The sequence below is a fragment of the Mesoplodon densirostris genome, chromosome 19 (genome assembly GCF_025265405.1).
Source record: "Mesoplodon densirostris isolate mMesDen1 chromosome 19, mMesDen1 primary haplotype, whole genome shotgun sequence".
Classification (NCBI taxonomy): Eukaryota; Metazoa; Chordata; class Mammalia; order Artiodactyla; family Ziphiidae; genus Mesoplodon; species Mesoplodon densirostris.
The window spans coordinates 61,702,171-61,730,079 of record NC_082679.1 but is presented as its reverse complement, the minus strand read 5'-3'; the positions used below and the strand labels follow the sequence as shown (position 1 = coordinate 61,730,079).

At 51.2% G+C, this 27,909-nt stretch overlaps 1 protein-coding gene across 1 annotated transcript; it reads right to left on the bottom strand.

The window, feature by feature from the left end:
- Positions 1-27,727, bottom strand: WFDC1 (WAP four-disulfide core domain 1). The gene is made up of 7 exons (XM_060084113.1): positions 27,431-27,727; positions 13,276-13,459; positions 9,032-9,115; positions 7,800-7,940; positions 3,406-3,447; positions 2,144-2,216; positions 1-438 (listed from the first exon to the last, which is right to left on the bottom strand). Exons 1-6 carry the CDS (start codon positions 27,575-27,577, stop codon positions 2,158-2,160), a joined length of 657 nt encoding a protein of 218 aa, XP_059940096.1. The 5' UTR covers positions 27,578-27,727; the 3' UTR covers positions 1-438; positions 2,144-2,157.
- Between the last annotated feature and the right edge of the window lie 182 nt (positions 27,728-27,909).

Genomic DNA, 27,909 nt, shown 5'->3' with positions numbered 1-27,909 from the left:
TAAGTTCATTTCCATTTTATGATGAGCAAACGTATCTTGAGGACATTTGGGACGGGTACATGCCTCCAAGAGTCACACCTGGAAGAAATCTGTACCAACCAAGACACTGACCTCTGTCTTAGAAAGGGGCTTCACACAGCTCACAAAGGCAGTGACTTCTTCCCACGGTAGATCTGGGGAACTGCAAGGTCAAGGGGACTGCTAGGTGGGCCTCATTTCCAGGACAATAAAACAGGGACCCGGAACTGCCGAGTGGCTCCCACGAAGTCACCCTGCCAGGTGGGGCCACCCAGGGGTTGAGAGCCAGGGGTCCTGTCTCCAAGCATCTCTGGGGTCATGCTCTGTTGAGCTGGGCATGACCTCTGGGGGGTCAAATCATTTTTTACCCAACGGTTTCTGAGGCTTAGCAGAAAGTGGAGGAATGTTCTTCCAGGTTGGCTGAAAGGGAAGCAAAGAGGGAATGAATATGAACCACTGCTTGGGTTCATATGAACCCAAGAACATGCGGTCAAAAGTGTGTGTCATCCACTTCCTCCTCACCCACCAGAAACACCAGAAAGATGCCAGTTTCCACTAAGACTAAATTCTTAACTCACTGCTAAGTCTCTCTAGGTTCCATCTTCCTCTTCCCTTTCTACCTGATTCTGTGTGGATCTTTCTTACAACCTTGGTTGTACGAGATTCTTTTTGCCGGTTTCCATTTTGTTTGCAGTGAGCGGTGCTCCACGTGGAGATGTATCTTTGATGCATTCATCGGGGGAGGTGGGCTCTGTGTCCTCCTCCGCTGCCATCTTGTCTCCCCTCTCATCTTACTTAGTTCCTAACGCATCCCTCCGCATCACTCCCATTTTACAGATGAGGAGACTGAGGCTTGGAGAGTGGAAGTCATTTGCTAAGGTCACCTTGTGGTGGACCAGGAATTTAAGCCCAGTTCTGGCCGGCTGGTTCTCAAGAGCCATCCCAAATCCTCTCTCACTGTCCCGTTCTTTCCCACTGGCCCCAGCACGTCCCTGTGTAAGGTTCACAGACTCAGGTGGGTCAGACCCACTCCAAGAACTGTTCCTGTCGTCAGCAGGTAATAGATGTGTTGGCATCGATCCCCATGGACTCTAGATTTTCCTGCAGGACTCACACCTGAGTATTCTGAATCTCAAACCTGATGTTTGCCTTTCAAGGGCATTGCGGTGGGTGGGGAAATCATCCCCTCTCAAGGGCTTTTGTTTACCATGCATAGACTTGAGCTCTCACAGCACTGGGTGGGTGTTCAGGTTTTACTGGCCAAGACCCCTGGACCTTTGCATCCACCTGCATCTCACCTTGAAGGGCATCTGAGAGCAGAGCCTGTGCCTTCCTTACCTGGTCACCTCTGACGGCAGCCTTCCCCACCATCATTCTGTTCCCACCCCAGTGGCCTCCCGGGTTCCTCAAAGCAAGATCTTTCCTGCCTCGGGACCTTTGCCCTTCCCGCTCCACCTGCCTGGGTGCCCGTGTCAGATCTTGGCTCTGCTCACAGCGGCCTTCCTTCCTGGCCCCGATCTGAAGCAGCTCCCCCCTCGCCTGGTTACCCCACATCACATCACCTGTCTGTCCAGCTTCCTTCACAACACTATTGCAGGCTGGGCCTTTCTTGCTGATTTACTGGTTTCCCAGTTTAGTCTCCTACTAGGATGTAAGCCCCCGAGAGCAGGAGCCCTGATTTATCCACGGCGTCCCCCCGGCACCACGCCTGCACACTGGAGAGTTCCATGAATGACTGTTGAATCTCTGGGCACCAGGTTCATGCCTGAGAGTTGGCCCTGGATAGCACCGCGGGGCAGAGGGAGGGAGACAGAGGGACCAACTTCATGGGACAGACGAGGGCTTGTCTGTCTGTTCACAGAGGCATGAAGGCAAAGGAATGTGTAAGTTACAATCCAGTCTGGTCCTTGGATTTAGGGCCACGGGCTATAGAAACTTCCACTTCTGAGCATGCCCAAAGCTCTCATATGTTCACTTTGAAATTATAAGGGAATTTTCAAATTCTACCCGCAGGTAAAGCCCTACTCTTGCCCTCCCACTGTTCAGCTTCGTGATGAAAGCTACCTTGGACACCTGGCTGCCCAAAGCCACCTGCTGTCACTGACCCATCCTGCCTCCCACTTACCGGCTGCCGTCGCTTTATTGAAAGTGCTTCTGCTGTCCTTTCCCGTGCTCTGCGACATTTTTGGAGGCACCCTCTGCGAAAAGAAGTGGGCTCGGTCAGGGAAGGTGCGTCGACTCCTGCTCAGATGCTCATGGCTCACCAGCCAAACCAAGTCCAAACACCTCAGCCTGGCCCGGCGCCCTGGCCCTGCCCCCTCTCCTCCCCCAATGAGGTCCCCCAGTCCCCACCTGCAGCTGCTGCCCCAGCCCGTGTGCTCTGCCCTCAACTCCTGCCATTCCCCCCCCTGCCCCAGCCCCGCGCTCACGACGCACTCCGGCTGCTGTGATGGCCAAGTTCATTCTACCTCAGGATTTCCACATCTGCTGTCCCTCTGCCCGCTATTTCTTATTCTCGATACTGGGCTTCAATATCCTCTCCTCAGGAAGCCTTCCTTGACATCCTAGTCTAAGGTGTCCTTTTTTTTTTTTTTTTTTATGCGGTACGCGGGCCTCTCACTGTCGTGGCCCCTCCCGTTGCGGAGCACAGGCTCCGGACGCGCAGGCTCAGCGGCCATGGCTCACGGGCCCAGCCGCTCCGCGGCATGTGGGATCTTCCCGGACCGGGGCACGAACCCGTGTCCCCTGCATCGGCAGGCGGACTCTCAACCACTGCGCCACCCGGGAAGCCCTGTGTACTGTCAATTCTTTAAAAAGATATGGTGGATGAATGGAAGAAGGGATGGATGCATGGATGGGTGCATGGATGGATCGATGGCTAACTGGATGGATGACTGGCTGGAGGGATGGTGTCAACCGTATTTTCTAATTCCCTCAATGAAAGCAGGAGGAACTTTTGCACGTCTAGTCCCAGGTTCTGACGTTCAGCATGAAGCTGTGTTTGCTGTGAACCTCTCTTGCCCACCATCAGACAAAGGGCCTCTTCCTTACTTCCCAACCTAATTCCCATCTCGTCCCCTAGGAGCCACCCCTGACCTGCAACCTCAGTCCCAGCCTGCAGCCTGGAATGGCTCCTGCCCACGTGGAGGGGCACACAGGCTAGAGGAGAGATTTCTCACAACAGAAGCATCCTGGCATCCTAGCACCTTACCCCCAATATGCCATCTGACAGCATAAAAGCAACCAGGGAGAATACAGTCATTTTCCTTCACAGCAGCTTCAAACTGTAGTTCTCAGAACAGTCCACTGGGTTTCTTTTCTTCACCCCAGAAATGCCCACTGCCCTTTTTAGTACCCTCCGCAAAGTAAGAATGGTTCTTCTCTTACCTGGATATTCTTTGTAAAATTTGTGTCGTAAGAACCGCCCATCTGGAAAAGAAGGGAGAGGATTAAACGCCTTTCGGGGAGTTTATAAGGCCAACACTATTTTCATAACAATGCTAAGAAATTATTTGTGTTTTTCACTCTCATTCTCTCACGAGTGTACGGTGGAATTTTCCAGAAGCTACAGTGGCGTGTGACACTGCAGCCGATGAAATGCAGAAGCAGAACGACCCAATTCCCACTGTTGATTGTCATCCACCACCTCCTTCCTCAGCCCCAACCCTGTCACGGCAGTAAAACATTTTCTGGTGGGAGTTGGGGAAATTTAACGTGGGAGAGCGGAGAAATCTGGCCAGATCATGCAGACGTTTCACTTGGCAATGCGTCTATTGGTAAACTCACCCCTCCCTCTCTGTGCATCAGTCTCATCGGAGTGCTATAAGGTTAATAAATCACATTTGTGCACTTGAAACTAATATTATATGCCAATCATAGCTCAATAAAAATCATATTTCTGTACTCAGCGGGCATCTTGTTTCCTTCTCTTCTGTGGCTATCCTAAAAATCAGTGTGTGTCCAGGACCAGCACTGACATTTATCGTACAAGGCGACGGAACCAACGGCTGATCCACACCCTCGGGCAGAGAGCTTATCAGCAACCTCAACGGCTACTATTTACAATGATTTCCATTTACAGCTATTTTCCGAAGCAAATGGCAAAATTCTTCCAGGCCGGAGGCTCTCCGAAACATTCCTGCTCCTCCCTTCTCCCTGGGGGTGAATTCTGGCCCCTGATGCCATGGGCAGGAGACGGTGGTCTGTGCGGAGCCGGACCCCTTCCTCACACCAGGGGTGTTTACCAGAAGTGTCACTTTTACAGAATAAACCCATGGATTTGAGCCCCTGCTCTGGGCTGTGCGACCTTGTTATCCTTTCCAGGCAGCGTGCAGTGAAGTCACTTTGTCAGAGGGAAGAGTCGGGGCGGGGGGGGGCCTCACCTCCCACATCTCAGTCTTGGATGGTCAGTATCGGAGCAGCATGGAACCCACTCAGAAGATGCACGGGGTGGGGATAAATTAGGAGGTTGGGATTGACATGTACACACGACTATGTATAAAACAGATAACCAACCAGGACCTATTGTATAGCACAGGGAACTCTACTCAATATTTTGTAATAACCTCTAAGGGAAAACAACCTGAAAAGGAACGTGTGTGTGTGTGTGTGTGTGTATCTGAATCACTGTGTTGTACACCTGAAACTAACATGACATTGTAAATCAATTATACTTCAATAAAGTAAAATAAAATAAAATAAAAAGATGCACCAAGGACCCCGACCCTGCTCTCTGAGAAATCAGATCTACTGCCTGTGTTGATGTTCATTTTCCTCTCAAGAAAGACATGAACTCCTCAGACGTCAGGGTCCAGGCTGGACTCAGAGCAGTCCTTGGCCCCCTGTAGCAGCTGGCTCTCAGCAGAGACCTGCATCTTAGGCGTGGGCACAAGATCTGTAACTTATTCTCAGTCCCAAAAAGTAACTATGTGGATTCACATATAGAGAGAGTGCAGGGCTGGGGGAGAGGCAGAGAGAGCACGATAAAGGAAACAGTATTTAACGATTGATGAATTAGGGTGGAGGGTCCAAGGGACTCTCCCTGCCGCTTTTCTGTAAGTCAGAAATTACTTCAGTACTTCCCTGGTGGTGCAGTGGTTAAGAATCCACCTGCCAATGCAGGGAACACGGGTTCGAGCTCTGATCTGGGAAGATCTCACATGCCGCGGAGCAACTAAGCCCGTGCGCCACAACTACTGAGCCTGCGCTCTAGAGCCCGTGAGCCACAACGACTGAGCCCACGTGCCACAACTACTGAAGCCCGCGCGCCTAGAGCCCGTGCTCCACAACAAGAGAAGGCACTGCAATGAGAAGCCCGTGTACCACTACGAAGACCCAACGCGGCCAAAAAATTTTTTAAAATTAAAAAAAGAAATTAGCTCAAATATGCAGTTTTTAAAACACTTAAACTCCAAGGCTTCTTGTGTGGTTGCCCTGGGACAAGAGGGCTCCTCTATTCCCCGAGACTGTTGCTCCAAGGGAAGTTGTTGGAATTTAAGATGTTTCCAAACTCCTGTACAATTACCAATAATTATTGCTAAGTGACAGCCCTCTGGGGACAAGGCTAGGGGAAATTTCAATTACATTTCTATCTAGAAGGCTCCGATCATTCCTGTGGGTGGGGGAGGGCACACACCCGTGGGCTTTGGAGCAGGTGGTCAGGCTTGGAATTCTCACTCTGCTCCCTGTTGGGTGTGTGCATTGTCTGGGCACGTTTCTGATCTCCAGCCCTCCCTCTTCCGGAAGACAGGTGACGGCGGCGCACATTGGTTGGGGACCTACTATGTGTCAGGCGCTGCCCTAAGCGCTTTATAAGTGTTCTCTCATTCAAGCTTCATCACTACCCCAAGAAGCAATTACTATCGTGACCCTCACTGCTCCATTTTACAGATGAAGAAACTGAGGCTAAGAAAGCTTAGGTTAGCTGCCCAAGGTCACCCAGGAAGAACGCCACAGCATTTGAACCCATTTCAGTGGCCCGCAGTCTTAATCACACTCGACGCTGTTCCTGGTCATATTTCTGCCTTCGCAGGCTCGCACTGAAGCTTAGGGGAGCGCCCACAAGGGCCTCAATCAACCCCGGGTGTCATCGGTACAGTCACCTGACTGTCTCTTTGTTTATCTCCACCCTTGAAGTGGGTCCTTTTTGAACTGGTTTGGTCCCTCGAGAATGGGTTTGAACCTGTCTGGCTTACTCTGGTCTTGGAGGTCATATAACTGAATAAGCAAGATCAGGAGATGAGAAAGGTCACATAATTCCAGGCCTTTCCAGTTATAAAAATGACATTTCGGTTCAGAGGACTCCTGACTAACCCCCACCATCCCCAGCTCTTTTGGAAAAAGCTGCTCCTTCCAGCAGGTTCCTACAGGCTGGCCTCTTCTTGGGGTTGTATGTCCGAAGGACTGCGTATCCCGTCCACCTGCGTACTCCGTCCACTGTGGTGTCTACAGACAGCAGTGGTGCCAACAGAAGGGATTCGGTTCGGTACTTGAGAAACTACAGACATGGTTTATTTACATGGATTAACTCACTGGCTCCTCAAAGAGTCCATGAAGTAGCTTAACTACTATTAGCCCTGTTTACAGATGAGGAAAGCGAGGCCTGAAAAGGTTGGGCGATTTGCCACACACAGCAGCAAGGGGCCAAGTGGCCACTGGAACCCTGGCTGTCTGGCTGGAGAACCTACTCATAACCCTAAATAGCAAGTGGAATGTAGGAGAAATCTCAGATTCCTGGTTGGTTCCAATCCTTTTATAAGTAATTTTTTTCAAAGCTCAGAATTCCAGGAACCAGGATTCCTGCGACAGCTCCATGTCTCATAATTTTATTACTTGCAATGATGCTGATGCTAAATGTGTAACAGACTTAACATCTACGTCTTTCTTGAAACACCTCAGAGAAATAAATTCTCAAATGAGGAAAAAGAAATGCTTTGGCAGATAATGCATGTGATGGGTCCTTTGGGCCAGTAAGGTCGCTGTGATTAACCTCGATTTTGACCGAGGTGCTATCCTCAGTTATTAGGACTGAGAGATGCTAACGTGGGGACGTGGGCCCTGGAGGATATGGTCTCAAAGTTCCAATAAGCTCAACTTTGACATGGTTACCTTCCATCTCCCTGAAGTTCCCGATTCTTCGTTTGCCACACATTTCTGGCAAATTCCATGCCTAACCTCTCGACCTTACACCTTGCATGAGGCAGGAGTGGCTTTTAGGTACCCTCCGCAGTCCCTCCTCTGTCGTCCCTGCCCCCCTGGGGAAAAGTCTGCAAACTAAAGCCACACTAGTCATGCCCTTCACTGAACTATTTATCGCCTTGTCTCCAAAGACAAATACTAATTAAGTCACACTGAACAGTCCTAGCAGAGAGAAGTTAAGGGTTCTCAGACAATGCAAATTCTGTGCAGTTTAAAATGGACAGATAGATAGATATAAATTATGCAACTTTTACTGAGCACCTTTTTGTCTCTGCTCTGGCATCACACGTATGATTTCAAGTAATCCCCATAACCCAGCATGAAGTGGCCCCATTTTAAAGATAAGAAAACCGAGGCTCAGAGATTTGAAACAACTGACCCCAAGGTCAGCCAGGCAGGAGGTGGCCGAGCTGGGGTTTGCCCGCATCCTGCTCAGATGAGGAGGGAAAAGGCGGAGAGGAGCAGGGCAGAGAGGGGACAGGAGGAGGGCGGGGCCAGGCTCAGGGGCCGGGGGCTTCCTTTGGGACGGGTCTCCCGTGGGGGGTTCCAGGGAGAGTGGGGTGGGGCTCGGTGTCCACACTCACCTGCCGGCCGGCGCTGCTTGACACACTGCCCGCTGTTGGGGATGCCCTCAGCCAGGTCACCCGGGCTCAGGATGTGGCACTCGTAGCCTGAGGGGCAGAGGAGTGGCTCGGCCCCGTCCTCTGTGGTGCTGCAGGCCTCTGCTGCGGGGGACACACATGCGGGGGGCTCAGGGGTGGCCCCCACGGGGGCAGACGGGCCGCCTCTCATCTGCACCCCAGATTCCACGCTGTGCCTGGGGTCTCTGCACACACACATGCACACAGGGGCAGCCCAAAGTCACATGATGCCAAACATGCCCTCGCATGCATGCATCGTGACATGCATATTGGGTTGGCCAAAAAGTTCGTTCGGTTAGCGAATGCGCTGTTCAAGAAAAGTTCTTTGTGAAAATGAAAAACGTCAATTTTTACTTAAAACCGAACGAACTTTTTGGCCAGCTCAGTACACGTATGTTCATCCCCACACAATGAAACACATATGCTCGTGCTTATCACACGTACATACGTTTACCCACCAAAATCTTATACACACACATACACACATTTTCACCATCCCACAAGTCCTAACACATGTATACACACACACACACACACAGCCATATCCACACCCACGTTCACGTGCACACAAATCCTTCACACACACACACACTCCTACAGTTGCACACATCTGCACAAACACGGATGCACAAGTTCTCAGACACACAGCCACAAGCACAGCCAGCCGGCTTCACACACAGCTGCACACCCTGACAGACACGGTCACGCACTCGGGTGTATGGAGGGTCACAAGCACAGCTGCACAAACGCAAAGGTGCTCCCTCAAGCCACATCCCCACAGTGGTCCAGGCCCCTGGGCCCGCCTGCCATTCCTTTCAGAAACCATTCTCCAGCCACCCCAGAAGGAGGCCTCGTCAGCAGGGAACAGTGAACCCCTTATGGTGACTTGAGGGATCTGAAAACCCCAAGCCCCCTCCCTCTGAATTCTCCACCCAGGGAGGAGGCCCCATTGCCAGGGACAGTCAAACCCCACACTGTTCTGGGGATTCTGAGAGCCTGGCCAAGACCCAGCCATCCCCTTCCGTGTCGGGGTGGGGAGGGTCCAAGCGGGCCAGGTATTTGAGGACAGGGAGCCTGCCGGAGCAGAGGCTGACCCTGGTTATCAGTTTTCTGGGGGCACCTGAGAAGGGGGGACCCTGGCTCTGCTGTCGAGTTGGGTATCACCCTGCAGGTACCTTGCAATGCCTCCTCAGGGCCGTCCAGGAGCCAGCCGTTGCCCCCAAGCCATCGAGGTTTCGGCTGCACTAGCCAGTCTAAAACTGACAAGATAATAGATGGTTAAATCGAGGCCCTCCTCAGGCAGCTGAGAAATGCCCCCGCCTCTGGGGATGGGGAGCCTACATCTCATGATGAAACACAGAGCCTCCCCGCAGGAGAAACAACTCAGTTCCCCAGCAAAAGTTCATCCCTTCCTTTTAGTAACAGAACTCTTTTGAGTTTCAGCTAGGCACTGGCTGGCCAAGTTGGAGACTACATTTCCCAGCCTCCCACGCAGCAAGGTGTGCCATGTGACTGAGTTCTGGCCAATTGGATATGAGCAGAAATAACGACGCCACATCCCAGCTTTCCCTCGTATGGTTACCTGTCGGCTCCCCTCCCTCTCTCTTTCCCGCTTCCTGCAGACTGGGAGCCACCATGTGGAGCAACGAGACAGAGGGAACCTGGGTCCCTGGGTGACTGGAGCAGAGCCACCTGCCTGTCATGGACCACCTGTCGACTCCGGCCTTTTAACCAAGGGAGAAGTAAATGTCTAATAGGTTGGGCCCCTGAGTTTGTGGGTCTTTTTGTTACAGCATCATGGCCTGTTCTCTAACCAATGCATTTTTAACAGGAAGAGTGACCATGTAGTAGACTGGAAGGTCTTCAAAACCCCTAACAGGGATTGAAAACCCAAATGCCTCTGGGGACACATAGGTAACATAAAGGAGGAAGGTAGGCTGGGTACGATCACGGCCAACTGGAGAGTGTTCCTGCCTCAGTGGGTCAGCGGCTGGTCAGCTCTGGCCAGCTGTTCCCAGAGCTTCTGGGTGGTTTTTTTGTGTGTGTTTTTTTAACTTTAGGTCTATATTTTAAAAAATATAAACTCTTGGTTTTAAATGTTGGCAAATAATTTTTTTAAATTTTAAGTACTTTGGAGATTAAATAAAACTGGTCTGGGATCACATTCGTTTATGACCTCTGCTTTAGTCTGACTCCAAAATAAAGAGATTGATGTGTGTGCTGTCTAGTGCCTAGATAGGGATTGGTAAAAATACCAGTTAGCTTTTTTTTTTTTTTTTTTTTTTGTGGTACGCAGGCTTCTCACTGTTGTGGCCTCTCCCGTTGCGGAGCACAGGCTCCGGATGCGCAGGCTCAGCAGCCATGGCTCACAGGCCGGAGCGGCATGTGGGATCTTCCCGGACCGGGACACGAACCCGTGTCCCCTGCATCGGCAGGCGGACTCTCAACCACTGCGCCACCAGGGAAGCCCAGCTTTCTCTTTAAAAGAGCACAATATGGTTATAAGATGGTTGCTCTCCGTGTGGAAATGGAAACAGCAGAACCAGCAGTTTACATCTTCCAAACGAGAGGGGTGAGACATGGTTCCAGAGCCTCTATTTCCAATCTTCTGGTTCTTCCCTCCTTTTCCCCACTGCCCCGGACTTAATGTTAGAAAATGTATTTTCCATGCTATTTTTTACTAAATAGGAAATGTATTAATTTTTCCTGTACAGGGAAATGTACACATTTTGCTATACTTTTTGGAATACTGAAATTTGGTCAAGGTCTCCCATCAATATGCAGACCCTAAAGGCCTGGAGGCCCAGGGTCTCGCCTCTCTGCTCCCCAACTAGAACTTCCTGGGATCACCTGCTACATAAACTCCCCTCACTCAAGACCTTATCTTGGGGTCTGCTTTGGAGGAAACCCACAGGCTGACTGCAAGGAAGTGTGTAAGCTGCTTAGAACAGGGCCTGGTGCATTTCAAGTCATGTTAGATGAGCGGTTCTCAATCTGGAGCTATTTTGCCCCCCGAGGAAACATCTAGTAAAGTCTAGAGATATTTTTGGTTGTCCCAGTGTGGGGTGGGGGCACCACTGCCATCTAGTGGGTGGAGGCCAGGGGTGCTGCTCAACATCCTACACTGCCCAGGTCAGCGCCCCACTGCCCACCCCAACTAGAATTATCCAAGCCCAAACGTCAAGAGTGCCAAGGGTGAGGAACCTTGTTCTAGATATTATTATCATAATTCTTATTATGACTGACTAATATTTTGTCGGCTCTTCCTGTTGGCCAGTGAAAGCTAGGCCTTCGTTGATTCATCCATTCTTCATTGAGTACCTTTTATGTGTCCAGAGACTATTTTAGGTAGTGGGGATACAGCAGTGAATGAAACAAACCAAACTTCCTGCCTCATGGGGCTGACCTTCGAGTCAGGGGAATGGTCAGGAAACAAATGAAACACAATATTCTAAATTGGGCTATAAAGAAAGCTTAAGCCAGAAGGCAGTAAGCAATGGCCAGAGGAAAGATTACCATTTAGAGAGGGAAACTTCCCTGAGAAAGTGACCACCTCTGCCTGAGATCTGAAGGAGGTGAGGAAGTGAGCTGTGTGGGTGTCTGGGGGAAGGATGTTCTGGGCAGTGAGGGATCCCACAAATGAGCCTGGGGCCCCATATCCCTACACGCAGAGCCTAAGGCAGTGGACACTTCTCCACAGTCAGAAGACTAAATTGAAATGCCAGCTTGGCCTGCTGTGTGAGTTTGGGCAACGTACTCAGCTTCTCTGAGCTCCCGTGTCTTCAGCTGTAAAACAGAGCTGATAGTGGTCTCTCCACCCCATGGGACTGAGTGAGCATTAAATGAGATGGTGTAAGGAAAGGCTATTTGGAATGTCATGGGCAGTTGTATAGTTTGTGCACTGCTCAGAAGCACCTGTTCTAGGCAGCAAGTAAGGCTGGAGTCCCTGTGCTCCGTCTCAGTCCAAAGGAAAGGGCACCTTTTTGACTTGTCCAACTGGATGGGCATAGTTTTATGTGCCTCTCCACCAGGAAGGGGTGCCATTTTGTCTTTCTCATAAAAGGCCCTGTAGGAGCCAGGTGGCCATGAGGCAGTACTCAAAGGCAGCACAGACTGTAATTATGAGCATTATGAAGGGTGCGAGTCCCTTGTCGTCGCTGTGACCTCACCCCAAAGAGAACTGAGTGTGTTCGTTCTTACCTTGGCCTTGAGGAGGGGCTAAGCCTCAGTAATGAAGGCCCAGGGGGACCACAGCCTCTGGCTGGAAGTGCAGTCCTCACAGGCTGCTGTCCTCCAGAGGCTCAGCCCCGAGCAGAACTGGGAGTGGAGGAAGCTTTTAGGGCACCTTTTCTCCACTCAGCTGCCCATAATCAGCCCCACCCTGTATTCCCCCCAGGCTCCCTTCCCTCCCCTCCCAAACCTCTCCAGAAGGGATCTGAAACTCCTTCCCTCCACAGATGAACCCCTGAGGCTGTGTCTCCCAAAGATTCCCCGTTCAGATTCAACGAACATCCTACTGATTCTCTCTGCTCCTGGCCGGAGGCAGAGGCAAGGCTGAGCACTTCCGGATGGGGAACTCCGCGTGAGCTGCACATTCTCCTTTCAGCCCTGCTTTACAAGTGTGGGTTTAAGCTGGTGACCAACTAGCCAGTGGATTTGAACCCAGGAGTCTGCATGCCCGCCTGGATCGCTAAGGTGTCAGGTCTCCATCTCAAATACCCCCAGGGCCAGGCGTCATGAGTGAAGTGGGCCTTGTGGGGTCCCTGGAAACCGGGAGGGCGCCCCTGCTGCTATCTAGGGGCACCTGAGGCTCCAGCAGATGGTGGCCCCGGGAATGCGGTCCAGTATTTTTAAGAAAAGCTGGAGGACTTCCGTGGTGGCACAGTGCTTAAGAATCCGCCTGCCAATGCAGGGCACACGGGTTCGACCCCTGGTCCGGGAAGATGGCACATGCGGTGGAGCAACTAGGCCTGCGCCCTAGAGTCCCTGCTCCACAACAAGAGAAGCCACCGCAGTGAGAAGCCCGCGCACAGCAAAGAGGAGTAGCCCCCGCTCGCCGCACCTACAGAAAGCCTGCGCGCAGCAAGGAAGAAATTAAAAAAAAAATTTTTTTTTAACGAAAAGCTGGAAATCTGGATTTTTTATGAGAAATCTCTCCCATCTTCATAAGAGGGGTATTTTGCTTTTAACGGGCGGCCCCTGGACTGTAGTTCTCTGCCGGCAGTGGCGAGCCCCGCATACAGCAGGCGCTCAGTGCATGCAGCTGGATGCTTGCTCCAGGAGCGCTATGTTCCCATCTCACAGGGCGGCCCGCCCACGTGGTCCAGGTTTAAGCCCAGCTGTTCTTCCAGTCGGGCAGCGCCGGGCAGGACAGTTCCCCGCGCCCCCGACCCCGTCTCCCCCCGCCTGGAGCACCTACCTGGCGGGGGCGGCACGGCCTCCAGGCAGGCGTAGGCGCAGCCGTTGTAGCAGCAGCGCCGGTGCCGCGGGCACTCAGAGTCAGCCTGGCAGCGCGCCGCCTGGCAGGCGCCGGGGGGCAGCGAGCGCGGGGGCGGCGGGCAACGGTCGGCGCGGGGCTGTCGGGGGCCGCCAGCCTCCTCGGCCTGCGGGAAGAGAGAGCGTCAGCGGGAGGGGGCGGGTGCTGTGCGCCGCGGGCGAGTCGCTGGGCCTCTCGGAGCCGCCGCGTCCTTGCGTGATCACAGCAGAACCAGCCTCAGCGGGTTGCTCTGAGGATGAAAGGATGCTGTTTCTCTTTGTAATAGACCCAAACTGAAATGACTGTAAGCCCATCAGCAGCAAAAAGGATATATGAATCTGGATAAGAGTTGTATGTTAAGCGACTATCCTGATGTTTATATTTATGTATGTACATGTATGTATTTATATATAAAATACGGTATATATATGTATATGTATGTATACAAACACAATAGATACACACACATATTTATATACTTCTTATAATTCATGTGTTTATACAGAGCTTTGAGAATTTACAGATCACACACAAAATGAATAAATTCACGTAGCAAACGGCTTGGAAAAACGTCACAGACATAACACTGAGAAAAAAAAAGAAGTCAGCTCACAAGAGAACATATAGTGTGAATCCATCTATAGTTTTCGTTCAAAAACAGGCAAAGCTGATGTCTGGTGTGAGAACAGGAGCGTGGTCACCTGGTGGGTGGTGACCTGAAGGGGGTCTGGGGTCCCTGGGGGCTGGCCCCGTTCTGCTTCTTGATCTGGGTGCTGGTTCCATGGTGTGTTCGTTTTCTGGGGATTCATGGAGCTGAACTCAGGATTTTCACACTTTTTGGTACTGTTTCCAGAAAGAGTTAAAAATATGATATCCTATTTAACATATAGGAAGTGTGGACGCATTACCAATAAAATAAGCATTTTAGAGGTGGGGTTGGGAGAGTTCAAGTCACACCAGACCCCATCTGTGCCGGGAACACTGCTCTGCTTCTGGATATGGAGGTGGGGTGTACGGAGGGCAGGTCTTACACATCCCTACACAGGTGTGCGCACACACACATGCACACTCACACACAGAGTTAGATACAGAGTAGGTTCTTTGGGGGAAAAACCACCCTGGCTTGCCCCGCCTCCGGCTTATGCCTGAACTGCCCCACCCATCTAAAATGCTTTGCCTACTGATCCCCCGATCTCCCCCAACATATATGTATTTCAAAATCCTGCACCTTGTACTGTCCAAGTAAATACTGCATGTCTGCAGACTGGAGTAGTACGCAGCCACTAAACCTGCTGATGAGAGATCCCCAAGAGATGGTGGTTCATGAAGAGAATTAAGATACAGAACAGGTTGTCTGCTCTTCACCTATGTTTTCAAATATTCATATGCACACACATGTAATATGCATATGTTTAACAGGCCTAGAACATCTTTGGAAGGATATATACAAGAATACACAGCAGCCGCTGGTCAAAGATTGCCTCTGGAGAGAAGAATTAGGTTCTGAAGCCAAGGGAGAGTTCTCCTTATTGTACACTTTTTTCCCCTTATTGCAAGCTCTTTTGCACAAGTTCCAATATATATATATTGCCATGAACACATTGATTTTTTTTCAATTTAAAGAAGACAATTAAAAACCTTAAAAGGTAGAAGTACTTAAGAAGAATGATTAATGACAGGAAAAACCTTTTATGTTAGTAAATAAATAAATAAAAGGCTAGCTACGCAATGCTACATGCCCTCAAAGGTCAAGGATGCAGGAACGTCCTTCCGCCACAGCTATTGCGGTGCCTGCAAACTCCACGCGCTGCTCCCAGTGCCCAGTAGGGGGCGTCAGGTCACAGAGAACAGGTCCCGACCAGACGCATCTGGCAATGCCTGCAATCACAAGGACCAGTGGTTCTCAAACTACCTCCCAGGGACCCGCCCCCCCCACCCCCGCCCCAACCAGGGGCTAAGACTGGGCGGGGGTGGGGGCTGGGGAGGAAACTGTGACCAAGTGGAGCAGGGGAGGGGTGCAGTTTGGGGAGGGCGGGGCTCCTGGCCCTCCCTGCTTCAGCCAGAGAATTTTTTTTTTTTTAAATAGAAGCAGAGTTGATTTCCGATATTGTGTTAATTTCAGGTGTGCAGCAAAGTGATTCAGTTATACATATATATTTTTTCAGAGTATTTTCCATTATAGGTTATTCCAAGATATTGAATATAATTCCCTGTGCTTTACAGTAGACGCTTGTTGCTTATCTATTTTGTGTATAGTAGTTTGTACCCAGAGAATTCATCTTTTCTCCCTTGTATAAGTCATTTAATTTGTGAAAAGCAAAAATGAATACAAAGCCAACATTTGGCGGAAACGAAGCCAAAATAAAGGGGCAACCTTGTAACTCCTGGATCTTCTAACTCCTGGTTCAGTCTTTTTGCCATCCTCTGCTCGGCTGGGTGCCCCAAAGTCCTGTATCCTCAGGAATAATTTCCAAGATGCAGGCAGGGCACATAATCCCGCACCATTAACTCAGTTCATTTTCTTAAGAAATAGCAACATCGGACCCACGTTGGGGCCCCGCCATTTGAATCCTAATCGGAGGTGACAGCTGCCCTGGCCTCCTTCGGAGGGTGAGGGAGGATGCCCGTGCGTGGCTGGGGAGGGACGGCTGGTTTTTCCGCCCAGCCTGTTTTCACATCAAGCCTCATTTATAAAATTTAACAGAACCTGGAGATCAGACGGGAAACGCTTTCCACCCACCTCCAATGCCTCCCAGGTGGGTGACTTCCTAAGGGCAGCCCGTAACAGGGGCGCTCTCCAGGGAAAATTCAAATGTCGATTCTCAGAATTTGGAGAAAACAAGAGATAAGCGCCTTAGAAGTCAAATCGCCCCAGTGATTTATGGTGCTGCCGGAACAACAGATGGTCCTGGGTGATAAAGAACCGATTTCACGGAGGCGCCCAGATTAAAGGATTAAATGTTTTGAAAAATATTTCATGTCATGCAAGGTGATGCTCACAGAGGGTCGTAAACAAAGGATGTTTCCTGGTGTTCTGAGAAAGAACGTACTTTTATAAACGAAATAAATAGATCACCTTCCCAGACCACGGGGGCTAAAGGTTAAAGGCCAAAGTCCTTGGGCTAAAGGTCACACCCCAGCTGGCCCCATGCCCCTGCCCCTCCGCTTCTCTGGCCTCCCTCCTGTCGTCCCACCGCTCTCGCCTTGCTCATTCCTGGCCAGCGCCCTGGCCTCTCTGAGGTCCCACCTCTGGGCCTTTGCACGGGCTGTGTCTCCCTCCTGAGATGCCCGGCTGGTTCCAGCCCTCACTTGGTCCAGGTCTCTGCTCACATGCACCCGTAGCTGGCGCTCCCCGTTCCCCTCTGCCTGCCTTACAGAGCTCCAAATCTCTGATCACCCTTGGGAGGACCGTGTACTGATTCACTGTTCAGTTTATTGTTTTTCTCCCCCCTACAACGTGTCCTCCTAGGGACTCGGTCCTCTTCCCACCTGTGTCCCCAGCACCTACGACTATGCCTGGTGTAGAGCAGGTGTTCAGTTCATTTTTGTTGTGGCTGATTGAAAGCTGTGATGATGAGAATGATGGAGGCGTGACAGTGACGGGCAGCATTTACTGGCGGTCCACCGCGTGCCGGGCATCCTTCATCTTTCCAGGCGTTTCACGACCTGCACAATGTCCCCGTGAAGGTGGCTCCGCAGGCCAGGTGGCCTGCACTGATGTGGAGCTGTCCCTTCGTGTGTGTTTAATGCTGTACCTTTCCCCCAGCATCTGCACACGCCTTTCGTCACGTGAGTCCAGGAGGGGCAAGTCCTATTTTATCCACACTCTAAAGATGAGGCCCCCGAGGCTCAGAGAATTAAAGGTTTGCCCAAGGCCACCGGCGGAGAAGGGTCATATTACACTCCTCCCTCCTGAAGCCAAAATAATGCATCCAGAATATAAGTCTGGGGTCAGTGTTTGAAGGTTTGCTAGGACCCCAAACTCCTCCTCGCCTTGGAGCCTCTGCACACTGTTCCTTTGCACTCAGAACTCTTCCCTCTCCTTGCCCAGCTAATGCCTCCTCTTCCTTTGGGGCAAGAACTTAGGAGTTACATCCCACCTTCAAGTGTACCAAGATGGATGGCGCTGAGGCCGTGACTTCCTCAGCAGTCAGGGATTTGAGCTCAGGTGTGGGAATTCGATGAGTCTGGCTTGGACCCCTGTAGCTGTGTCATCATACAGGAAAATGACCTCTCTGAGCCTCCGTTTTCTTCACCTGCAAAATGGGCCCAGAAGTGCGTGCCCGCTGCAGGGGTTTGTGGAGGGAGCAGATGACATCACGGCTGTGGGGGCTCTGCTCAGCGATGCTGACCGGTTGGTTTTATCATTACTTTTATTTTTGGTCTTTCCTGCTTCCTCCCTCCTTCCCGCCCTCGATTCACTCACACACTGATGATGCTTTAGGTGTGATGCTGAGGCAGATGCAAAAGAAACCTATGAGCCGGTCCCTGCCCCCAAGGAGTTCAGGATCTAACTGGGATCTAAAGATGCGCAAGCAAGAAACCCTCCCGCAGCAGTGCCATCATTTCCAGGGAGGGAGGGGGGGCGGTGGGGGGGGGCAAACAACTGGCAGAGTTCCTAAGAGGAAGCAGCCGCCCCAGCACTGCTCCCTGAGGGTCCCCTAAGGTAGCATCCATCGCTCCCCTGTCGTTACACCTGCTGACCCCATTGTACAGGTGAGGAAACTGAGGCACATGCTCACCATATGGGGAAGCGCCAGGCTCAGAATCTGGGCAGGCTGATTCATAATCACTGCAGGGCAGGCAGCATTTATTAAGCTCCCACTGTGTGCCAGCGCGGTGCCAGGTCCTCACAGACTGAATTTCACGGAATTCTCAGCATAACCCTCACTGCTATTATTAACCCACGTTACTGACGAGGAAACTGAGACACAGAAATATGAAAGGCACTTGCCCCAGGTCACACAGCTGGCCAGCAGCAGAGGCAGTATTCAAACCTGGGTCTGTCTGACTCTGGCAATTTCCTGTCCCAGGAGCCTGGATCTGGGGAGCTGCTTCTCAGTCTCACCTGTGAGATTCTTCCCGTTTTGTCGGCTCGGGGTCCCCCTCTCTCACACGCCCCTGCCTCCTGCCCGCCTCTGGACCAGCCCCAGCTCTGGATGTAGTCATGTAACTGCCTCCCCAAGGGATACATTCTGGAAAGAACTCATCCTGGCCCCCGCTCTCTGCAGCCCCAGCCAGCCCCAGCCCTCCGTAGCCTCTCAGCTGAAAATAAAACAACAGCACGTCAAATCCCAGTTCACCCCTTCACGAACATCCCAGACAACCCATGATCTCCATCTTTCATTTTCATCCCCGCAAAAGGATGGTACAGCAAGTCTGCTTCAAAGTAGCTGCTGAACATACATCTACGGTACAGCTCGGACAAGAATGTCCCAGCGCTGCATGCCTTACTTGGATAAAGATGGTTCCCTTAAGGTTTCGACCTGGTGGCTATTTTTTTTTTCATACCCTGGGGGGATTTTTTGGAAGCCTCTATAGATTTGCAAAGCCATTCTTCTTCTGATATCTTCAGGAAGCAGGTAGGGAAATGCCAATTCTGGGCTGCTTCAGTGGGAAGCCCAATTCCACTAGTCCAAATCCAGAGTCCACTGAAGCAAGTGCCCGGATGTCCAACCAAAGGAGGCTGGATAAATAAATAACTGCAGATCCACAGCTTGGAACACCATAGAAGTCTTTGAAAAGAGGACACGGATCTATCACATTAACATATTCACCATATATCATTCAATGAAAAATGCATGGTACAAAACAATATGAATAATAAGCCAGACACAAATTCCACCTATTGTATGATCACGTTGATATGAAACGTCCAGAATAGGGAAATTTATGGAGACAGGAAGCAGACTGGTGGTTGCCAGGGGGCGAGGACGGGAAGAGGAGTGGGGAACAGCTGCTTAAAGGGTTTGGGTTTTCCTTTTGGGGTGATGGGAATATTCTGGAACTAGATAGAGGTGGTGGTTGCACAACGCTGTCGATGCACTAAATGCCACTGAGTTGTCCACTGTAACGTGATTAATTGTATAGTATGTGAATTTCATCTCAATAAAAAAATTTTAAGCAATATGAGCAAAATACCATTAAGAAAACAATGTGGGCCGAGCATAACTGCTTCACGAAACAGTCTAGGCACTCACACATACCAAAATGTCAACAGAGCTTGTGTCTCGGAGAATTTAGAATATTTTTACTTATCTGTGACTTTCTATGTTGTCTGAATGTGTTGCAGAGTAAACATCATCGTTTTCATAATCCAGAAAAAAGCTGAAACCATTTCCATTTAAGGAGAAAGAATTCAGTCTCCAAAGCTGCCCCGGTTTACCCGCATCCCTCCCTCAGCACTCCACCCCCTTCATTCCCCTGCAAGAGCTTCACCCTTCTTTGGAATGTTCCAGAGAGTTCCTCCCTGACCAATAAATATGCACCCCAGGTCTGGTTTGCTTGGTGCAGGAAGAAAGCCAACTTTCTTCTAAGCTTTACTTGCTCTTCCTCTGGAATTCGGATGTCAAAGATCTAAAAATATGTCTCTCCCTGGAACAGAGGGCTTAGAGTTCAGTGTGCATTGAATGCCATTTCCTGACGCCCTGAGACCTCCAGGACACGCTGGGCTCCAGGAGCAGAGTTTGGTGCACGGCTAACGGGACTTCCTCGGAGAGGTACTCAAAAACCCAGGATCTCACACTAGGACAAGCCATCCCAGTGCATGTCGAGGGCAAGAGTGCAAACTTGGCCAACTCCTCCAGCTGGTGTCCACTGAGCCCTGCTGTGCACCTGAGAGTCTTCTAGAACTTTCCATCCCTTCTCTTCTGCTCTAGAAGGTTTTAATGTAATTTAGTCATTCATTTAACGGTAAATTCATAGTTCCCAGGCCTACCACGTGCCAGGCACTGGCTGCATGTGAGGAGAGCTGACCTAAACCAGAAGACACTGGCCCTGCCTTCACGCGTGGCTCAGCTCCAGGACATGTGACAAACACCAACCCAACACCACACAGAAAGCAAATGAATTGCTTTCTTTTTGTTTATCTGTGAAAGTAGGTAATAAAAAATGAAACAAAGCCAGAATAAAAAAAAATCATGAAGATCATAATAAGGGAGGTAAATGTTATGAAGAAGAAGTCGAGAAGTTAAGAAAACTTTTAAGAGAGACCTAAATAGGGGATCAGGGAACGGGCCTCTGAGGAGGGGACCATGAAGCTAAGACAAGCCTGACCAGGAGCCCCTCACAGAATCCCTAAGATGTACCTTGGGTTCCCACTGCTTTTTTTTTTTTTTTTTTTTGCGGTACGCGGGCCTCTCACTGTTGTGGCCTCTCCCGTTGCGGAGCACAGGCTCCGGACGCGCAGGCTCAGCGGCCATGGCTCACAGGCCCAGCCGCTCCGCGGCATGTGGGATCTTCCCGGACTGGGGCAGGAACCCGTGTCCCCTGCATCGGCAGGCGGACTCTCAAACACTGCGCCACCAGGGAAGCCCCCCACTGCTTTTTTTTTTGTTTTGTTTTGTTTTTTTTTTTTTGCGGTATGTGGGCCTCTCACTGCTGTGGCCTCTCCCGTTGCGGAGCACAGGCTCCGGACGCGCAGGCCCAGCGGCCATGGCTCACGGGCCCAGCCGCTCCGCGGCATATGGGATCCTCCCAGACCGGGGCACGAACCCGCATCCCCCGCATCGGCAGGCGGACTCTCAACCACTGCGCCACCAGGGAGGCCCCCCCCACTGCTTTTTAAAAAACTTATCGTGGTAAAATACATTGGGTTGGCCAAAAAGTTTGTTTGGTTTTAAGCAAACATAAAAGACACATTTTTCATTTTCACCAAGAGTTTTATTGATCAATATATTCACTAACCGAATGAACTTTTTGGCCAGCTCAGTATAACATAAACTCTGTCATTTTCACCACTTTTAAGTGTACAATTCTATGGCACTGATTAAATTCACAATATTGTCCAACAACTGTCTCTTACCTATTTCTAAAATATGTACATCACCCCCAACAAATCCTTTTTTCTTTCTAACTGAAGTATAGTTGATTTACAATGTTGTGTTCATTTCTGGAAAACTTATATTCTCATTAAGCAGTCCCTCCTCATCCTCACCCCCTCAGCCCCTGGCAACGTCTAATCTACTTTCTGTCCCTATGAATGTGCCTTTTCTGGACACCTCACACAGACAGATCACAGGCTATGTGGCCTTTTCTGACTGGCATCTTTCACTGAGCGTAATGCTTCCAGGGCTCATCCATGCTGAAGCGTGTCTCAGTCCCTCATGCCTTTTTATGGCTGAATAATATTCCATTGTGTGGATGGACCCCGTTGTGTTGATCTATTCTGAGCTTATGGACATCTGGGCTGTTTCCAATTTGGTTACCGTGACTAGTGTCACTATGACAGGTAAGTTTCCCTCTGCCTTCCTGCCTCCTCGCATGCAGGGTCCCAGATTATAACCACACGGTTCTTGGATACTTCTCCCCTTGCTCGTTTCCACCTGGAATCAATTTCAGGACTGAAACCTCAGGTACAGAAGCCAGATTCAGAGAGGAGGAAGTCACCCTGGTAGTCACACTATTCATTTGTTTTTCCTTCCTTCCATCTACCTGCCCATCCATCCAGCTCCTTCCCCTCGTTCTTCAAATGTTTCTGAGAGTCTGTGACGGGTCAGGCTCTGCATTAGGCCCTCAGGGAGGGCCGAGCCTACCTACATACCTACACACCGCGGTATGTCACGTCCCCTCTCTCCAGCCCCCAGGGAGGACTTGCGGGGTCTTGACCATGAACACTCCAGGGCCCACTGAGCAGCCCCTCCCCTCCAGATGGATGCATCCTAGTGGTGCTGATGATGGGGTCCTGCAGAGGCGCAATCAATCTCACATCTTTCAAGGAGCAAGGAAAGCCTCTAGGACTCTGAGGGCACAATGATAGCTTCACCAGTCCATGGCCAGAATGGTGTGGGGTGAGTCACTCTCTGCTCTGGCCGGAATTCCCTCATCTGGGAAGAGTCTACCACTGGGGTTGCTGGTTGAAAGCAACAGAACTGACTATGTTGGTGCCCAGAGGCTGACCGTATGAGTGTGCTAGGGCTGCTGTAACAAACACCACAGACTGGGGGCCTTAAAACAATGGAGCTGTGTTCTCTCACGGCTCTGGAGGCCAGACGTTCAAAATCAAGGCGTTGGCAGGGTTGGTTCCTTCTGAGGCTGTGAGGGAGAATCTGTTCCATGTTTCTCTCCTGGCAGTCCTTGGAGTTCCGTGACTTGAGATGCATCCCTCTAATCTCTGCCTCTGTCTCCACACGGCCTTCTCTCTGTGTGTCTCTATCTCTCTTGTCTTCTTCTGAGCTCACCAGCCACATCGGATTAAGGGCCTACCTAATTTCAGTATGACCTCATCTTAATTAATTACACTACAATGACCCTATTTCCAAATTAAGTCCCATTCACAGGCACCAGGGCTTAGGACTTGAACAGATCTTTTTGGGGGTATGGGAGACAAAATTAAACCCTGAGACTAGGATTTTAGTGCAGGTGGTATATTTGTGAGAGGGTCCCAGGCAGCTTTAGCAGGGGAGGGGGCACGTGAGGCAGGGAAGGGGGGGCGCCATCTGGGGACCGTTAATGCCCAGGTGACTGCCTTGGGCACCTGGAGCTCAAACCCAAGGGCAACCTCTGAGAAACTGTCCAGATCACTCTTCAGAGGCGTCCCAGCCTGGGCTGAGGAAGCCAGGCCGTGGTCCCTCAGCTCCGTTTGCTCCCACGGTATGGACCCGAGCACCTTGGCCCATCCTGTGTGCCGGCCGAGCGTGTTCCAAGGACAGAGCTTCCAGGATGAACGTGAGGATTCAGGACTCAGGGAGTGATGAGAGCGGAGGGGAGGTACCCACAGCTCCAGGGCACCTGCCTCTCCCACTCTTGCTAACTTAGCAAAATATAAAAGATGCGCCAGAAAGCTCTAGAGCTCACAGAAGTAACAAGGGAAAGGAGGAGCAGCCTGGGGAGACTGGGAAACACGCCCTGCATAGGGCCTCTGTGCTCATCAGCAGAAGATGCTGCTCTGGGCAGGCCAACTGCAAATGGGTGCGCCGTCCGGCAGGACGCATTACATCCTCGCTCTGGGCTGCTGCAGCCCCGCACTGCCCCTCCGCTGGGCAGGCACCTCTGGGCAGGGTGCAAACTGCCTAGCCATTTCCAGCTGCCCTGAATGGGAGCTTAGGGTACAAAACAGACACATAGCCACAGTGACACATGGGGACCATGGGGCTACCCAGTCCCCAAGCCGACATGGCGGCTACAATAAGTCCCACCTGGTAGGTTTGTTCAGAGGATCCTGAGATAGCCTGGCCTGACACACAGGAACACTCAGCAAAGAACTGTTCTTATAACTTTCTCATCAAATGGCAGGAAAACAAATCCCAAAACCCCAGCTCCACAGAACTGACCCTGAGCTCCCCAGAAGGCCTCTTGGGCTACTGACAAACATCCCTCTTCCTAGCCTCTTCCTTTCCGTCTTATCTAGCCTCGTAAATATCTGTCTTTGGTTTGTTTTTATTAGCACACAGAGAGAGGTGTTCCCTGGCCAGGCACCAGGCTGAAGGCTCTCGGGGTCTTTCCACTGGATTGCAAAGTAGCACTGCCGCCTCCCACGCCGCAGACGAGGAAACGGAGGCTCACGGAGAACAAGCCTTCTCCTCCTTACAAGCCTCCCTACAGGGCCCCCCGTGTCTTCCTCTCAGGCACTGTGTCTTGGGCAGGCAAATGCACACAGCATCCAGGAAATGCCCCGGACGCCCTCAGCCCCCTCTGCCCGCTCTGTCAGGGGGCGGGGCTTTGAGAAGGGGCGGGGCTTTGAGAAGGGGAGGAGCCAGGATGCAGGCAGCCACGTGCAGGTCCCGCTTTAACACCCAGTTCTCCGTGTGCAGCCTTTGCCAATTTCCATGGTGTAAATACTCTCACTGGGGCTGATTTCAGGCTACCAATGGGAGGCCACTGAATGAGGACTTGGGAAGAGAAGTGTAATAGCTCCTCGAGAGATGGTGTTTCTACCACGCAGATGCCACAGACGTGAATGGCCTCGAGAGCAGGGAGAATGGTAAGAATGCAACCAAAATAATCAGGAAGTGATATGTTTCTGATAAGGAGGATTTCCTTCCTTCCTTCTTCATGTAAATTATATAAGTTTATATGACTTCATCTTTAATAAGGGCTCTGTTTAACTCTCTGGAGTGGGTATGAGCTGACTTCAGCATAATTCTGAACACCTGGCCTCTCCTCGCCCTGACCTGCCCCATGGGGTCCAGGGCCAAGGCTGAAGAGCTGACCCAGCCTGGGGTGGGCAATGGGGGCCACATAAGAAGTCTTGACCCTGAATATGCGGAGCTGCTTCCTATTACTCCTAGATTTCCTGTTGGACATTCGCATGGATGTTAGAATCAGAACTGAAAGGGCCCTGGAGGTCATCCGGTCCTTTGTCTTCATTTCCCAGGTAATGACCTGAGGCCCAGAGAGGGGCAGCAAGCAGCCTGAGGCTGCACAGCTCATTAGAGATGTCACTGAAAAATTCCTAGGCCTGGCACCCTGCCCAACTTCCTTATCCTCTGAGCCACCAGTCGACAGCCTGTCTTTCCCCAGGGACTCTCTGTGAGGCACAATCTTGGCACAAATCTCTCCCATGTCTGGGCACCGGAGAGGGAAGCTGATGTCTGTTGATAGCAGGGAAGAGTTCCAGTCCAGTGAGTACAAACTCAAAGTGCTTGCATTCTGACAAACGATGGCTAGAAGTAATTTGGTTCCTGAAGCCCACCCAGGCCTGTGTTTTTAAAGAGACTCCCCCTGACCCCCAGTGCATATCGTCCCCAACCTCCTAGCCTCCTCGTTCCTCCTAGTGGGATGTTATGGCATCAGCCCCTGTGATGCTCCAAGACAAGGTGGAGATAAGGCCAGATGATGTATTGGAAATCTCTCTGTGGTCCTAGAACCAAAGTGCTGGATGCTTTGAGGCCTAAATCACCCTGTTGGGACAGCGGAGAGCACGGGGGAGTCCAACCTGACAAGGGTCTCTCTTCTCCCTCCAAATACCTACCACCATTTCACTTGCTACTATGCTTTTCTACACCCATGTGGCCTCCTGCCTGACCTATAAAGTGTGAGCCCTGGAGGCTGAGATTAGCCTCAATACAGTTTCATTTCACATGGTGCCTGGGGTCATTAGACATTAAACATTCACCGCCTGGAAAACTCCTATTCATCCTTCAAAGCCCTGGGTTGAATGTCCCCGATCCTGGAAAACCCTCCCTGACTCTCTTGGGGCAGAGCTGCACACACTCTTCTGTGCTTCCATTGCACTTGCCCATAATTTACCCACAAGAATGTATGGGGCGCCTACTTCCTGGCAGGCACCAGGAACACTGCACTGAGGGAGACAGAATCAGGCCCTACTGTGAGGAACCTACATTCCACCTGGGGAGGCAAACACCAACCAATTTCCTAATATTTGAGTAAAAGTCACCAAGACGCAAGGACCACTCGCTATGCACTGTTTGACAGATATGGAGTCATTTACACTGCTCACCCACATGCTGAGAGTGCTGGCTGGTATTGTCTTCCTGAACCTTCTATGCCTCTGTGCTCCCTTTTGGGGTGGGGGACCTAAAGTGACACCCTTCCCACCTCCACTCTCTCTCCTAGTCCCCTTCCTGCTTTATTTCCCTTCTCAACACTTGTCACCAAATACACTACTGGCACGCCTTGGAGATACTGTGGTTTTGGTTCCAGACCACTGCAAGAAAGCGAGTCACATGAATATTTTGGTTTCCCAGTGCATCTAAAAGTTAGGTTCACATTATACCGTAGCATATTAAGTGTGTAATAGCATTATGTCTAAAAAACTCAATGTACACACCTTAATTAAAAAATAGCCTGTTGCTGAGAAACGCTAACCATCCTCTGAGCCTTCAGTGAGTCGTTTCGCTATAGTCACATCAAAGATCACTGACCACAGATCAACATAATAAATAGAGTAAAAATGAAAAAGTTGGAAGTAGTGGGAGATTTACCAAAATGTGACACAGAGACATGAAATGAGCAAACACTGTTGGACAAAAGGTGCCGAGAGACTTCCTCAAGGCAGGGTTGCCACAAACCTGCAATTTGTAAAAACGCAGTATCTGCAAAGCACAATAAGATCAGGTGTGCTTGTATACATTTTCCTTTCACTTCTCATTCATTCTCTGCAAGCCCAGCCCTGTGGGGGTAACACGCGTCCCCCAAGGCTTGGGGACATCTAAGTCTGTATCCCCACAGCCTAGGGCAACAGTGACCTAGGTAAACAGCGGCGATCAAACATACATATTTGATGAAAGGAACTGAAAGGAACGCATCAATCTGTCTTTTTCAGATGAGATCGCAGGTGCTCACAGATGTCAAACAACTTTCCTGAAGTCACACAGCCTGTGAGCAACAGAGCTTGGATTCAGACTTAGGGCTGCAGGGCGCATGCTCTCTGCCTCTCACCACGGCGTGCCGACCCTTTGTATTGCTGTCACATGTCACCTGACTGCCTCCCCCACTCGACCACCCTGCAGGGTGGGAGCTGGTGTCTCCATGTTGTACCTACAGGAACGCACAGAGCGCTCGGCCTGGAGCAGTTTCCACTAAATGTTTACTGAATGAGTCAGGAACGGCATGGAAGCATAATTGCATTCTATCGACTATCGACATTTGGTTATTGATTGTTGAGACAAACACTCAGTTTTAAGTCCTCGGACTCTAAAATCAGGTGCTCTTTGTCAGGAGAAAGTAAACGTGGGTAGGCAAAAGCACGTCACCGGCCCCCTGCGCATTTTTAGGGGCCCCTGGCTTCTTTACTCCCAGGCTCGGAGTCTTTTGAGGGCTGTGAGTTCCATCTGCTCCCCACCCGACTTTGGTACAACTCGGATAAAGAAAGAAGGACGCCTGCCCTGTGCTGTCCGCATCTGGGCGGGGCGCTTGTACACCGTACAGTGCGGGGATCACCGATCTCCTCCCAGCCCCCACCAGCCCGGGCACTTACACGGGTCCTCTCCGCCAGCCTCGCGTGCAGTGCCCGTTTCCAGATATTCTTGGCAGAACTGGCTTCGAGGAGCAGCAGCAGCAGGCAGCACAGAGTCCAGCTGACCTTCCTCCGGCCGCTGCCCAGCCTGCAGCTGGTCAAAGGCATTTCCTCCCAGATGGTCAGAGGAGAGGGGCCCTCTGGCCGGGGGGGGGGGCGGGGGGGTCCTGGAAGTGTGGAGCAGAAGTGTGCACGATCTGCCGGACGGTCTCAGCTCCACTCGGCCGGGTCCCAGGGATCATGTGTCCGCGCCCAGCCCATGCCCCCACCCCCCCACCCCGCCCCCGACCCGCACTCCCGATGGGGGCCGCCCACAAGGTTATTTTTAGCTTGCCCTATTGCATCTGGCCTGGAGACTCCAAGCCAGACGTCTGCAGCCCAGGCAGCTCAGAAGGCAGCGGCGGCAGCAGGCGGGGGTATCACGCTGCTTGGAGACATGG